The sequence below is a fragment of the Halichoerus grypus genome, chromosome 7 (assembly GCF_964656455.1).
Source record: "Halichoerus grypus chromosome 7, mHalGry1.hap1.1, whole genome shotgun sequence".
In the NCBI taxonomy this organism is placed as follows: Eukaryota; Metazoa; Chordata; class Mammalia; order Carnivora; family Phocidae; genus Halichoerus; species Halichoerus grypus.
This window is the reverse complement of record NC_135718.1, coordinates 151,353,575-151,367,960: the sequence shown is the minus strand read 5'-3', so window position 1 is coordinate 151,367,960 and position 14,386 is coordinate 151,353,575. Positions and strand designations below refer to the sequence as shown.

The 14,386-nt window shown below is 60.7% G+C and overlaps 1 protein-coding gene across 1 annotated transcript; it reads left to right on the top strand.

Moving 5' to 3' along the window:
• Positions 1 to 3,602: 3,602 nt before the first annotated feature.
• Positions 3,603 to 12,150, top strand: CASQ1 (calsequestrin 1). Its single transcript, XM_036091457.2, has 11 exons — positions 3,603 to 4,154; positions 5,796 to 5,880; positions 6,687 to 6,787; positions 6,985 to 7,096; positions 7,431 to 7,504; positions 7,844 to 7,974; positions 8,837 to 8,882; positions 9,297 to 9,351; positions 9,573 to 9,673; positions 10,464 to 10,538; positions 11,561 to 12,150. The coding sequence occupies exons 1-11, from the start codon at positions 3,603 to 3,605 to the stop codon at positions 11,699 to 11,701; spliced, it is 1,473 nt and encodes a 490-aa protein (XP_035947350.1). The 3' UTR covers positions 11,702 to 12,150.
• Positions 12,151 to 14,386: the final 2,236 nt, after the last annotated feature.

The following is a 14,386-nucleotide window of genomic DNA, read 5'->3' as shown; positions in this document are numbered from 1 at the left end:
CCTGGCCTCCGCCATCCTGCTCCTTCCAGTCCTCGGGGCCCTGAGTTCTACCGCCGGCCTCCTACCTTGTCCTCACTCCCCTCCACCTTCCCCAGTTCACTCAGGTCTCCTCTCATCCACAGGCTGGCTGGAGAGAGAGACCTACTACTGAACTCAGCAGAAGAAGAGCTTCCCCTGCCGGGGGCATCCCAGGGCTGGGGGCGGGGGGGGGGGGGAGTTGGGGTTATGAGCTTGGCGCATCTGAAAGAAAATGAGTCGGGGCAGAGATGCTGGGATGAAGAGACAGGCAATCCTGGGGCTGGACTGAGGGCACAGGGGGGTGGGTGGAGGGCAAGCACAGGCTGTGTCCGGCTGGGGCCCAGTGGGAGAGGCGCTGTCCTGTTGAATCAGTAGCCAGTCTAGAGAATAAATGTTTGCAATAGCCCTCACCTGGCTGGATGTGTCCGTCTGGTTTCTGAAAAGAGGGGATTACTGTAACGGTGTCTCCATGGGAGCCGGGCAGGGTGGTCTTTCAGGGACCGAGTCGAGGCTGGGAGGGGGTCAAAATCAAGCATCCCTGCCCCTTGAGGGCTAACCCCCGACTTAAAGTCCGAAGACCCGAAGGAAAGCAAGGACAGGACAGGTGGAGCAGGATCAGAGGCACAGGAGAGGTGAGGGAGAGGCGGTAGAGGAGGCCACAGCACCCCTGTCCAGACTGGCACATGGACTCATCATGGAACTTCAGTGCTAGAAAAGACCTTAGTTCATCCACGAAGAACCCGAGGTCCAGACAGGACCTGGGAAGCGTCCCAGGGTGAGTGGCAAACGCAGGGCCGGCCACCGCCTTCCTCTGGGGACCGGAAGCTGGTCCTTGCCTCCACACCCTGCCCTCGGGCATCTTGACCCTGTCCCATCATTCGGGATCCCGTAGCCTTGACTTTAGGTGAAGCACCCTGCCCTTTTGCACCCAGGCTCTGCCCAAGATGACAGACATTCCCCAAGGTCCGGGGTGCGGAGCCTGAGAAGCTGGGCCCGGGCTCCCTGCTGCGTCTCAGGTGGAGGACTCGGAGGTGCCCTGGGCCCTCGCCCCTCCGGGCCACCATCACACGTGGCTCCTCCTTCCCCTTCGGCCCTGCGCGGGCTGTTGCTCTGTGAGCTGGTCCACTTTGCCCTGGAGGGCAGGGCATGGTCACACCCCTGCGGGGGCTGAGCCCAAAGCATGCAGAGCAGAGAGAAATGCTGAGGAAGCCTGTTGGAAATCACAGACGGTCATCAAAACCAAAGCGTGTGTGTTAAGGGACCGCACAGCGTGCCCCGCGGTGGGATGATCGCCCTGTGCACACCGTCCAGCAACTCACACAAGTAGCCTCTAAGCACCCAGCCTGTTTCGCCGATGAGGACGCCAAGGTCTGTCTAACTCCAACACTTATGCCCTTAACCACTTATGACCCAGTCCCGCAATGAGGGCTGCACCGAAAACACCCAACTACAAAACTGCAAAAGTGAAACCGGAACAATAGGGTCGTGAGCAGGGGGAGGTCCGCGGATGGCTCTGGAGGATGAGAGGCAGTGGGTTCTGTAAGGTGTAGCCAGCCACTCGGCCCTGCATCAGGCTCCTCCTAAGGTCCCTTCCACCCGCTGCCCTCCCTCCTCCAACAGCAGGTCCCCTAGGGACAGGGCTATATCGGTCTGGGGTCCTTCCCCCCGCTGCTGACACGGCTGAACCAGGCCTGGAAGATGGAGGGGCCAGGGCGTGGGGACTGAGTGGGGACGGGAAGCGCCGAGGGGCCAGCTCCTCGGGTTTCAGTAGCAGGAGCTTCGGGTGTCTGGTGGGTTAAAAATACAGAGGCCCCAACTCAGAGTCATTTGATACCTGCTGCTGAGGCCTATTAAGTCCAAGGGCCCGAAGGCAGGGGTCCAGAGGGAAGGGACGGAACAGAAAGTAGGAGGCAAAGCAGCAGGGAGAGTGGGGTGGGAAGCAGGAGGGTGCAGCTGCTGGGATGGACTGGGTGGGACTGGGGGGCCCAGGTCACCATTTAGCCCCATCTCACACCCTTGGGGGTGCCGAGGGGCAGGTCCAATGTTCCGGAGTTTCCCCCTCCCCCAGAGTGCAGCAGAAGTTGGAAATCCACACCCTCCCTCCTGCGGGCCTTCCGTCTGGCCGTGGCCGTGGGGCTGTGGGCCGCTCAGTGGCTCTCCTGGGAGCCCGGGAGATGTGTTCCGAGGCCCCTTTAGCTCCAACCGGCCCTGCTCAGGTTAGCTCTGGCCTCTCTTGCTCCAGGGACAGCTGTCTCTCTTAGACCCCCTCCTGCCACGTTCTTGAGATTTTCCGTGGCCTTCCTTGCTTGGCGGTGCAAGGCCCACCCCACAGGAGGGGGAAAAGTTATCCCTCTAACACAATTTCATGCCCCTGCCTGGGTGCAAAATAAACCCTGTCTCTCCAAAATCAGAGACAGCTCAGAGTGCGGATGGAGCGCTTTGATCTAACCTCTCCCATGGGCTCCCCTGTGCCTCAGTTTACCCGTGCCTGGTAAGAACGCTGGAGGGCCATGAGGAGGGTCCTCCCTTCCTAGGTACCCTGAGCTGAACTCATCCACAGCCCTCACCCCAGGACGGGGCCCAGGAAGTTAGAGCCCCTCCCCCGCACTCCACCTGGGCTCTCAAGTGCGCAGAACCAATCAACATCCTCAGCTCTGGTGCGGGGCCCACCTCTTCAGGTTTTCCCTGAGTTAACTTCTCCCCTGGCCTTTATACCTGATCCTTTTGGTCAGAATGCACTGCAGCAACTCTCCTTCCTTACAGTCATCCAGCCTGGGGGACCCTCCCTCCCCACTGTGCCCTAGAGAACCGAGTCCCCTCTGATCCGAGTACCGAGCACAAGCAGGAGGCAGAAGCTGCAGGACTTGCCCCTTCCCGTGGAGAGAAACCCCAAATCACATTTCTGCAGCGTGGATGTGGGCCAGCGCTTCTTGCCCCACGCCCCGTCCTTCCCCTGCGTCCCGACTTAGGGTGTTGAGTGAAGCACAGGAAAGTGGCTGGGGCTGAGCCAGGTCGCCCGTCCTGGCTGAGGCTCCATCTTTTATTCTGAGAATGACATCATCCTTGGTCCTTGTTCTTGAAAGGGAAGTGCAGGGGGTCTCTTCCTGCAGCCCGGGTGCTTTTTACCACCTTCTCCTCCGCTGGATGGAGGAAACAGGCCACATCCAGAGGACAGTCCCAGGTTTTAGGCATTTGTGCCCCCTTTGTCCTGTCGTAGGAATTGAATCTCTGACCCAGAATACCTCCTCTCCACCACCATTTCCCTGGGTCTGAGTACCCTTGCCCTCCCTGGACTCTCCCTAATGACCCCATGCCTCCCCTCCCCCAGCCCAGCTCATTTACCTCCGACTCATCTGGTCTTATTTTTAGCTCAGGCTTTTTCCTTTCTTAATATGGCGATGAGCTTTCCGGGCCAGCGTGGGGACTGTGCTGAGGAGCCCTGGCCGTCGTCGGGGAAGGCGGCGGGGGAGGGGCTCCCGGAGCCAGGGGGCGAGCGGGAGGAGGAGGGAGGGTCTCGGCCCTCTGGAGCTGTCCTGGCCTCAGAAGGTTATCCTCTCTCCTGCCAACCCCAGACACATATTTAGATGGAGCCAGGTGGGGGCCCCGCGGTGCCAATTTCAGGGACAGCTCCGGTTCCCTCCCCACCCCCTGCTCCTATCCCTCCTCCTGACCCTTTCACTCTTGGCTCTGTCGGCAGTTTGTCCGGGACCCAGCAGTGTCCTCTGTCCACTGCTCCGGGCCATTCCCCACCCCACCCCCCTGTGAGCCCCTCACTCAGGGTTCAGGACCCAGGGCCCCGCCCGACCCCAGCTACCCTCAGGGACCTGAGAGCCAAGCCTGACCCCGTTCCCTGCACCGCACGCACCGCCGACAGGATGGGGGCCAGCGCGGGGCCCGGGCTGCGGCCGGCACTGTTCTTCCTGCTGGTGCTAGGGACACCCAGGTTGGGGGTGCAGGGGGAGGACGGGCTGGAATTCCCTCAGTATGACGGTGTGGACCGTGTGGTCAATGTCAACGCCAAGAACTACAAGCATGTGTTCAAGAAGTATGAGGTGCTGGCACTGCTCTACCACGAGCCCCCCGAGGATGACAAGGCCTCACAAAGACAGTTTGAGATGGAAGAGCTGATCCTGGAGGTGAGTCTGGGGTCCACCGGCCCACAGAGCACAGCGGCCTCTCCCGGCCACCCCTAGCCCACAGCCGCATGCAGACTTGGAGGGGGACTCGGGGCCTTGCGGCGTGCGGCCTCAGCCCCACGGGAAGGTGACTTGGGACCCCAAAGTCCCACCACGGGTAGGCACGTTTAGGAGGGAGGGGCTGCAGGGAGACCCCTCTTCCATGGCCGGGACTGAGGTGTCCTTGGAAGAGGAGCACAAAAAGGAGAAGGGCTGTACTTCGGTCAGAGGAGGGGGCTGGACCTGCACGACGCCCCCCATCTACTCTCCTGGCCAGAACATGCCCCCTCTCTCCACACACAGCAGGCCTGCACCCCAAGTTGAACCAAAGGGTATGCATTTTAAAGGCTACCGACATCTTATTTGCATGGTATGTTTCTCCCACCGAAGGTTTAACAGAGACCACCGTGGCGGCCTCCAGCCTCAGTCCCTCTCTCCCTAATTCTCCATCTGCCCCTATTGGGTCAGGCCAGATGCCCTGATTGGAAAATTCTTGCAATTGGAGGAGGCCTCAGAATGCCTTCCCCAGCTTCTCTCTGTGGGAAGGTTCTCCTCGCCCCCAAGCCGACTTACAACAAGAGAAAGGCCCTGTGTTTGGGGGTGACTGGGAGATGCGGTCCCACACGCTCTCTAGCCGGACGCGTTCGTGTTCCGGCCCAAGCTTGTGCAGCCCGTTCTCCAGCCCGGAAGGACAGCGAGGCCCCAGCCTGCCTGCAGGAAGGACCAGAGGCTCTCGTTTCTGTGGGCCCCTGTGGCTGCTGGAACCTGCCATCTGATTAATGCACTGAGTATTTTTATCCTGAGTGCTCAGCATCTCGGTCCATCCACCTGCCAACAGCCTCTCCGTCCTCCTGAGAATCCGGGCGCCTGTGTGTGTTAGGCGGGGTGAGGCTGCAAGCCCGCGGCAGAGGGCACCAGGGCGGAGTCCAGCCGGGAGGCTGAAGGGGGCAGGGACCTGCAGGAGTGACTGTCCACAGCCTGAGAAAGGAAGGGCTGGGGGACACAGGGGAAGTCTGGCCTCGGTGAGGAGAGCCCCACCTGGGTCTCCTCTCGTGCCTGCTGGAGTCTCTGTCTCTGAAGGTGACAAGTGGTGGCCCCAGTGACCTCTACCCTCAGCTCTCTGGCTTCTGCCACTCCTCGGTGACATGACCAGGCCCCCCCCCACCCACACCCTCCTGCCCTCCAAAATGCTCCCCAGTGGGGGTCACTCAGAAGAACCCCAGGGACTTCTAATGCCACCCCACACTGAGCATGGCCTTTAATGACGATGGCGAGCAGGGCTCAGCCCCGAAGCAGAAAGGGCCTCAGTCACTCTGAAGCCAGACCCCCCAGCACCCCTCGGGAACCGGGAAGTATCCCGCGCCGGCCTTCAGAGCAACATCAGAAGCACGTTGTGCACGAGTAATACGTGTCCAGGGGCTGAAACCAAACTACAGCCCAAAAGGGTGGGCTTGCAGGGAAATGGAGCTACCTGGAGCCTAGCGTGGTGCCAAGGGCAACTCTTATCTTCCCCACATCCCAAATGACCCCCCCGGGAAGCGTGAGATGGGCACGGGGTGACTAAAAATCCCAGAGCTGATTTTAACCTTATGCTCCCTCCAGTTAGCGGCCCAAGTCCTCGAAGACAAGGGTGTTGGCTTCGGGCTGGTGGACTCTGAGAAGGACGCAGCTGTAGCCAAGAAACTAGGTAAGGGAGGGGTGGGGAAGGGGCGCGTAGTAGTGTGGGCCCGGGGAGGCCCAGGTGTGGGGGCTTCTGGGATGGGGGAGGCCCAGGCCAGGATTTGGAGGGTGGCCCTTCTACAGGCCAGGGGCCCCACCGGGCCTAATCTGGCAGCGGGGAGAAAAGGCTGACCTGGGGACGGGTATGGCAGGGGTTCCGGCATCTCCTTCACGCCTCAGAGAGACCCAGGCTCCAATCCTAGAAAGAGGTGGGGGTGGCCCTCTTCATACTTACGTACAAACCAGGGCCAGGCGCTGGAGGAACGGGGCAGTCAGGGAACACCGGCAGGGCAGAGCCTGGGGGAGCTGGGGGGGCCGGGGTTACGGCACCAGCCACCAGGGAGCACCACAGGCCTGAACCGGACTCCGGATGTGGCTGGGGAGGGCGGTCACTAATGAAGTCATCTGGCCAGTAATAGCAGCAGGTTACAGGGCTGGACCGGGAGTGAGCGGCTGGAGTCCTCGGAGCAGGGAAAGGAGGATCTGTCTCTCGTTATGGCGAGCAGAGAAAGGGAGACATCTTGCTAGAGTCTATGTCTCCCTATGTCCCCCCGACACCCCCGCTGAGCCCGCCTTCTCCTGGAGAGCCCCGGGGCCCGGCGGGCTGCCTGGGCTAGACCCACAGGCGCAGCGCCCAGGGCTGTAGGGGCCTGAAGGGAGGTGGGCGGGGTAGGGGCGAAGGAGAGGTGAGGGCGTGGGGTCCAGGGGCACTGGGATGGGCCCTGGACCTGTGGGCAGCCTGGCCTCCGGGCTCACCTCCGGCTCGCTCCCTAGGCCTCACGGAAGAGGACAGCATCTACGTGTTCAAGGGAGATGAAGTCATTGAGTATGACGGCGAGCTTTCTGCGGACACCCTGGTGGAGTTTCTACTGGATGTGAGGATTCTCCTGGACCTAATGGCCTTGCTTTAAGACTTCACACCCATCCCCAACCAAGTCCAGCCTTGCATGCGCGCGCACACACACACGTGCACACAGGCAACAGACAGCCCCTCCCGCCCCTCCTCCCAGCCCTGCCGCCCTCATCCCTCCCCCTGCTCCTTCGAGTGAGGCGAGAACACACTCTCCTCCAGGTCCTAGAGGACCCTGTGGAATTGATTGAAGGCGAACGCGAACTGCAGGCATTTGAGAACATCGAGGATGAGATCAAACTCATTGGCTACTTCAAGAGCAAAGATTCAGAGCGTGGGTAACCCCCAGATGCCCCTGTCCCTCCTTGGACCCTGTTTTACCCGTCTCCCTAACCCCCACTCCACCCACTGTCTCCGTATCTCTACAACCGACCCCCTGGCATGGTCAACTCGCTCTCTGCTCTGCCCTCCCTGCACTTGGGGCTCCCAGACGGGGACCCCCAGCACCCTAACTTCCTCCACTAAAGTTTTGTTGCTCTCAGAGGACTAGGGGGTGGGTCTCAGAAGGAACCCCTCTGGCCAAAGGAGACTCGGGGAGAGACAGAGAGGCCATGGCTCCCCGGCAGACCCTGGCTCTCCCAGAGACTGACTCCGCATTACTCCCTCAGATTACAAGGCCTTCGAGGATGCGGCAGAGGAGTTTCACCCCTACATCCCCTTCTTCGCCACCTTCGACAGCAAGGTTCTCCTCCCTGTGGCCATATGGGGTCCCCCTAGCTCCCTGCAGCTGCCCTCCAGACCTCTCTCCCAGAATTGATGGGGGACCTGGTCCCTTGCCTCACACGACACCCCCCACCCCACCTCAGGCCTCTCTCTCTTGCCCCAAAGATTTTAGATCCTTTAACCCACCCCTCTCAGGTTCAACCAAAGCCCAGAGACGTCAAGGCACTTGTCCACTGTCACAGGGGCAGTGACAAGGGCCCAGGTTGTCTGACTTCCTTCCTAAGACCTCCTCGCGGTGATACGGCCTCTCCCCATGACCCGCATCCCCGCTCCCCTCCCCCTGCCCCCTCCCCCAAAGGTGGCAAAGAAGCTGACCCTGAAGCTGAATGAGATCGATTTCTATGAGGCCTTCATGGAAGAGCCTGTGACCATCCCAGACAAGCCCAACAGTGAAGAGGAGATTGTCAGCTTCGTGGAGGAGCACAGGAGGTGGGCAGCGGGGGCAAGCCTGAGCCGGGGGGCGCCTCCTCGGCCCAGAACGCCCATGCGCCCCATGCTCGAGAGGGGCCGGGGGATCCCAGCCCGCCAGGAAGCTGGTCTGGCTGGCAGGTGAAGGCCCTTCTGGGTACGACTGCTCACTCGCACACAGACCAGGTTCTGCCGGGTGCTTCCATCTCTATTACTGTTTTTAATCCTCTCAACAAGCTCAAGTACTGAGGTCCCACCAGTAGGAAGTGTCAGAACGGGATCCTGACCGGCATTTTTGGTTGAGGAGAGAGCTACCCGTGTTTGGCGGGAGGGGGGGCGGGCGGAGAAGCAGGGATGCTGCTAACCTCCTACAGGGCACACAGGATGGCCCCCCACAACCGAGAATTCTCCAGCCAGAGGTGGAGAGACCCTGCCCGCACTCACACACGATTCTCCTCCTCCGTGGCACTCCACAGCTGGGAGCGTCCCCTGGTGTCCGTGGAGACGCCACCAACCTCGCCCTCTCCCGCTAGATCATGGCCCCCTTTGTCGGGGAGGGCCAGTCGGCTTCGCTCAACAATGGCCCCACACGGCGCCTCGCCCAGCGCCTAGAACTTCTCAGACTCAGCTGTACTGAATGAATGAGGGGATGCCCAGATATCGCGTTCCTACCTTTCTCCCAAAGACTCTCTTCCGGGCCACGGGCCCACCCGCTGCCCTCCCACCTGCTTTAACCAGGCGGTGACCTGGGCCTGGAGCCCAGAGCTTAGACTTTGCCAGATGGCTTTTCTCTGGCCTACAAGCTGTCTGTGCCCTAGGCTTGACCCAGAGCTCTCTGGGGGTGCATCCTTCTCGCCCGCTGAGTCCTGACTGTCTCTTCTAGGTCCACCCTGAGGAAGCTGAAGCCTGAGAGTATGTATGAGACGTGGGTGAGTGTCCCCCCACCCCCGGACAGGGCCGGGTCCCCGGGGCGGGGCGTGGGTGGCTGAGACACAAGTCCTGGAAACTTCCCGCCCTGCTGCGCTCCGTGCCTGGCTCGTAGGAAAGACCATGCACCAGCCAAGTTTGGAGGCTGTAGCTCTGAAGAACGTGCCAGGAATTAGGAGACACACAGACACGGACACAGATGACAGGGAGGGAGATCTGGGGCTACAGAGTTTGCTAGAGGAGGTGCGGGGTCCCTGGAGGGGAAACCGAGCCATCCGTGTCACCTGGGAAAGGGCTGCCGCCACAAGAACGTACCTGATCCGGAAGCTGGAGTTCCACGAAATTCCGGGAAGATGTAGGGTGTGTGTGGCTCCCTAACTTCAGGAAGCACAGCTAAGCCCCGCTGCCCCCAACAGGAGGACGACATGGACGGAATTCACATCGTGGCCTTCGCGGAGGAAGCTGACCCTGGTGAGGGAGGGATGCAGGTTTGGGTGGGGGGTGCCGGTGACGGGGAGACAGGGGTGCTTGTGAGAGTGCAGGCTTCAGTGGGAGGCGTTCCTGGGAGTGCAGTGACCCAGGGCTGAGACACCAGCAACGGCGGGAGGTGGGGAGCGCCCAGGACTCCTGCTGCGGCTGCGTCCCTTTCTTCCCCGTCCCACCTGACACTTCTTACTCGTGTTCCCTCCAAGATGGCTTCGAGTTCTTGGAGACGCTCAAGGCCGTGGCCCAAGATAACACGGAAAACCCTGATCTCAGTATCATCTGGATCGACCCTGACGACTTCCCCCTGGTGAGAGGCAGGGCTCTCCAAAGGCAGGGCCTGACGCGGTGGCCCTTTCTGAGAGGAGCTTCTTTCAGAGTTCCTGCCCCAACTCCCGGCCCGAGGACCTTGGGAGGTTACGTCTGGTGTTCAAGGGCCCCGTGGGCACGGAGGGCACCCTGAGAAGGGGGCACAGGATGGGAAGTAAATCGCATGGAACGCAACACACACAATGCCCAGAGCAGAGACGCGGCAGGGAGTTCGTGTTCCCAGGGCTGACTCCGTCTACAAAAAACAGAGTGGGGGGGGTGGGCAGGTGGGCACATGAGCCCTGCAGGTGGGTCTACGCAATCACAGACTGAGAGCACGGAGAGTCCATGCCTCAGGGGACAGCTTCGTTCCCAGCCGGATCCCCAGCACCTCACACTCGTTGTTGAAAGAGCAACGGAATGAGGAGATACGTGAGGAACACTGACAATGACCAGGGATGACCACCTTAGTTTACAGGTGCAGAAGCTGAGGGTCACTGAGAAGTGACCTGCCCAAAGTCACAGGTCGCGCAGTAGCGGAGCTAGGATCAGAACACGGGTTCCTGCCCAGTTTTCCTGGGAAAGAAGGGCGAGTGTCTTCAGCTGACCCTCCCAATACTTTCCTTTTGGAATTTTTACCTGCAACTGCTTACCTCTACCCCTTCCCTTCAGGCCCCCATCGTGGGTTCACAGTGACCTTCCTCTGCCCCTGGGCTGACCCTCTCCACTCCCCCTCCTGGACGCACGCGTTCCTAGACGCTGTTACGTTACCGTGCGTGGTCTCTCTGCAGCTGGTGCCATACTGGGAGAAGACGTTTGACATCGACCTGACAGCCCCGCAAATAGGAGTGGTCAACGTTACCGATGTGAGTTTCCTTCCCGCACGCCCCGCTGGCCCCAGCTCTGCTTCCCAGCCCCACCAGCTCTCCCTGCTCGGCGGCCCGCCCCCCCGCCCCCCACCCCAGGGTCAGACGCGCCCAGTCTCAGGGCTGGGCAGAGGGAGAGGCTCGGCCCGGAGCACACACACCGCAGCTGGCTCCTCATCCCTCAAGGCCCGGTCCGCATCCTCTCCAGATCTCCCATGTGGAGTCAGGCCCCCTCCTCGGCGCCCCCAGAGCCCATTTGGCGTTGCGAACGGGACTTCAGCTTGGCTAGCTCTGCGTCGTGCTTGCCTCTCTGGCAGACTCAGCTCTTTGAGGGCAGAAATTGCACTCACACACGGCAGGTGCTTCGGCCACGTCTGTGGCGGTGAAGGGAATAAGCCACAGTCTTTGCGTTCATACCGTTCTCAGTGCGGCTGGGGACGCAGGTATTCTGTTAACGACACGGCCAGATCTTATAAACTCGATCATAAAGAGACCCATAAAATGCTAGGAAGCCACAGAAATCAAAGCAACTTCTGCCGAAGAGAATCAGAGAGAAGGGTTTCAAGGGAGTGGCACTGAAAGTGGGGACCGCACGGCCTGGAGGAGTCGGGACGCGCGCAGTTGATGACGAGTCGTTTCCAGACCGCTGGTAAAGTTAGTGCGGAAGGTCAAAAGTAGGAAAATGAGTATCAGGTTCTGGAAGAGGCAAGTCGTTTTTTATGCTTGCAAGACTAGAGGCTTCTGCGGTCAGTGCTGGAAAAGCAGGTTACGAGAAGCTGAAGGGCGGCTGGCTTGACTCTCTGGCCACCGGCGGTTTCCCATCAAAGGCCAACCCAGCCATCCCTGTTCCCCCGTCACGGCTCCCACCTAGACCCTCCCCTGGACAGCGTCCCTGGCCCATGACAGGTGAAGGGAAGGGAAGGAGGACAGAGGGAAGGACAGAGGGAGCCCCGCGAGTGGGAGGACAGGTCTGAAGACCTGAGTCGGGCTAAGCTCTGGTCCCCGTGTGTGCTTCACCCCAGGCGGACAGTGTGTGGATGGAGATGGACGATGAGGAGGACCTGCCTTCCGCAGAGGAGCTGGAGGACTGGCTGGAGGATGTGCTGGAGGGCGAGATCAACACAGAGGACGATGATGAGGAAGAGGACGAGGACGATGACTAGTCACTGTGGCTGCCGCCTCCCAGCCCGCCCGCTCTCCACGTGCTCCCTCCCGTCCCCCGTCCCTCTCTGGGCTCCTCCGGGGACACTGGGTCATCCTCCACCATAGGGAGGCCATATGATGAGTGCTGAGACCCACTCGTCCCCACACGCCAGCCCAGCCGCCTCAGCCGGCTGTGTCCTGTCCCTCGGCGGCCCTGTTCCTACGATTTGTTTCCTCCACTGCCCGTGGTTCTTTTCTCCTCTGTTCCCTCCACCTGCACACACAATTCCCCACACTCTCAAATCCTACATCCTTCTGGCGGCCCCGATCCCTGGCCAGGAGGAAGGGTGGGCCCTGTGTCTGGGGCACTCTCTCTCTCTCTCTCTCTCTCTCTCTCTCTCTCTCGGTAATCTCTTGTTAATGTATTTGGGTCAAATATCGAGAGGCCTCAATAAAGGATCTGGGGCAGCATGAGCAAGTGTCTGCTGCCGAGGTCTCACCCCCCACGGCAGCGGGGGAGGCGGCCCGAGGATGGGGGCTGGGGGGGGCCTTGTTAGGGCGCCGTGATGGGGGGGCTCCCTCCAGGCAGTTACCCCAGAGAAGAGTGAACTATTTATCTGCTGCCAGTCCATAAGCTCTCCCCGCACACGTGCTGTTTGTCGGGCCCCACTGGTAGGTTCTGGGAGAACCGGGAGTGCTGATTAGCCTCACTGGGAAGTCAAGACAAGCAACTAAACAATTGAAGCCGAACACAAAGCAATACGTAATTAAGTGATTATGTGCTGCTTGATAGCACCCTCCCTGCCACTGTTCTTTGAACCATCAACTGAACCCAAATATCACTTTCTTGGTGAGGCCTTCCCGGAGGTGGCCCGCGGCGGTTCCCTCCTCTGGGGTCACGCTGCACCCCCCCCCCCGCCTCCAATCCAGTACTTCCCGGCTACCCCCACCTGTGGCTACACGTCCATCTTCCCCAAGGGACTGCAGGCCCCTTGAAGGCAGGAGCCCGGGCTCCTCCTCTGTGCCCCCAGGGCCTGGCGCGCAAAACGTGGCCCCTAACAAATGTCTGTTAACAGAAGGAACAAACGAACAGAAAGGGTCAGGAGAGAGAGGCCACGTGAGCTCTGGTGGCTTCAAGAAGCGAGCACTTCCTAGGCCTTCAGTGAAGAACGGGGTCTGACGGGCCACAGGAGACGGGGAGGGATGTTTCAGTCAGTGGAGAGCCTCGAAAGCACAGGTGGAATGTGGGTGTCATATTGGGGGTGCTGAAGAGAGGAGAGGGACAAGAAGAGACCCTCAAGAGGCGGCCATGAGGATGGAGGGGCATCACAGGGTGTAGAGGAGTTTGAATTTAATCCTGGAGCTGGGAGGAAGGGCAGTGATGAGCGGGACGGGCAGAGGGCGGGGAGGATGGAGACAGCAGGTGTATGGGGGGGGAGGGGCGACTCTCACTGTCAGAGCCCATCAGAAGTTGGGACAGCCTGAGCGGTGGCCTTGGGATGGAGAGAAGACACAGAGTTTTGTATACCAGCGCCCCCACCCTGAGCCCGGACCTGGGCTGCCCAGGTTCCTGGCAGGAAGGGCCTGCACTCTCCCCAGCACAGCCCAGGCCGGTGTTCGGGCCAGGGTGTTGGACGTCGTCGTGTGGGGAAGCCAAGGAACTGACCGCACCGGGAACTCAGAGGGGACGGTTGTCATGGGTCAGGTATGAAGGTGCTGCTGAGAGAGAAGGGGACTGCTAGGTGCAGAAGGAGGCCTGAGGTGACACACGTCACCCTCCAGAGACAAACCAAGGAAGTGCTCCTGGAGGAGGCAGAAGAGCGTGGACCATACTTGGTCTGATAGGTGGGGTGGGCCCTGGGCTCACACAGTGCTAACGGGGGTGGGGGTGGGGGTGGGCGGGGCTGACAGTCTAGCATGGGTCAGCGGAAGGCCCCAGACTAAACAGTCGCCCCTACGTTTCCAGCGCCCACCCAAGCCGGTCCTTAGACACTTAGGATTTCCAAGTCTCCGGAGAACCCTGTCGGGTGGGCATCAGCATCCCCATCTCAGCCGCAGGGCCCCTGAGAGTCAGAGGCTTCGACCTGCCCGAGAAAGGGGCGGAGCCGCGTGAAGCCCCTGCACCCGCGGCGGGAAGACAGGAGCCTGTCACCGTACAGAAGTCATTCCGTTTCTCTGAGTCTCGCAGATGGGCCGGTGACATGGCTTTTGGTCCCACGACACAGAGCAAACGAGACAGACACACGGCAGAGGATGAGGTGGTCTTGCTCTCAGAGCGGGTCACAGGAGAGGTTGCTGAAGAGAAGGGGAAGCGGCAGGAGTCTGAGCCTCTTTGAGCGCAGTGTAGACCAAGAAAGCAGGGGCTCACCTGAGGCTTCGTGACGGGGAGTCTGCCCGGCCAGCACTGAGGGGAGGCCAGGGCCTTCCTGGCGTGCCACCGGATGCGGCTCGGACCTCTTCCCAGGGCCCGACTCTGCCACAGGGGAGGCAAGGGCCCTCAGGCGGGAGCCGGGGTGCAGACAGACGCTTCCCCACTTCTTCCTTCCCTCTTTCAGTCTGGCTGAGAATCTGGGAGAGGAAAGTCCCTGGGGTGGAGAGGAAGTGAGAGCTGCCATGCCAGGCCTGGGCAGAGAGGCAGAGCGAGGAGACAGCTAAGTGCGGCTTTGCAAGACGTCTATATTTGCATGCTGAGCTCACTTCTGCTC

What these genes read in the sequence shown, in the direction of transcription:
- CASQ1 (XM_036091457.2), top strand. Translation starts at nt 3,603, where the DNA reads ATGGAGCCAGGTGGGGGCCCCGCGGTGCCAATTTCAGGGACAGCTCCG. An exon ending in CGCGGAGGAAGCTGACCCTG is followed by an intron (nt 9,352 to 9,572) that starts GTGAGGGAGGGA and finishes GTTCCCTCCAAG; the next exon opens with ATGGCTTCGAGTTCTTGGAG. An exon ending in ACCCTGACGACTTCCCCCTG is followed by an intron (nt 9,674 to 10,463) that starts GTGAGAGGCAGG and finishes GTCTCTCTGCAG; the next exon opens with CTGGTGCCATACTGGGAGAA.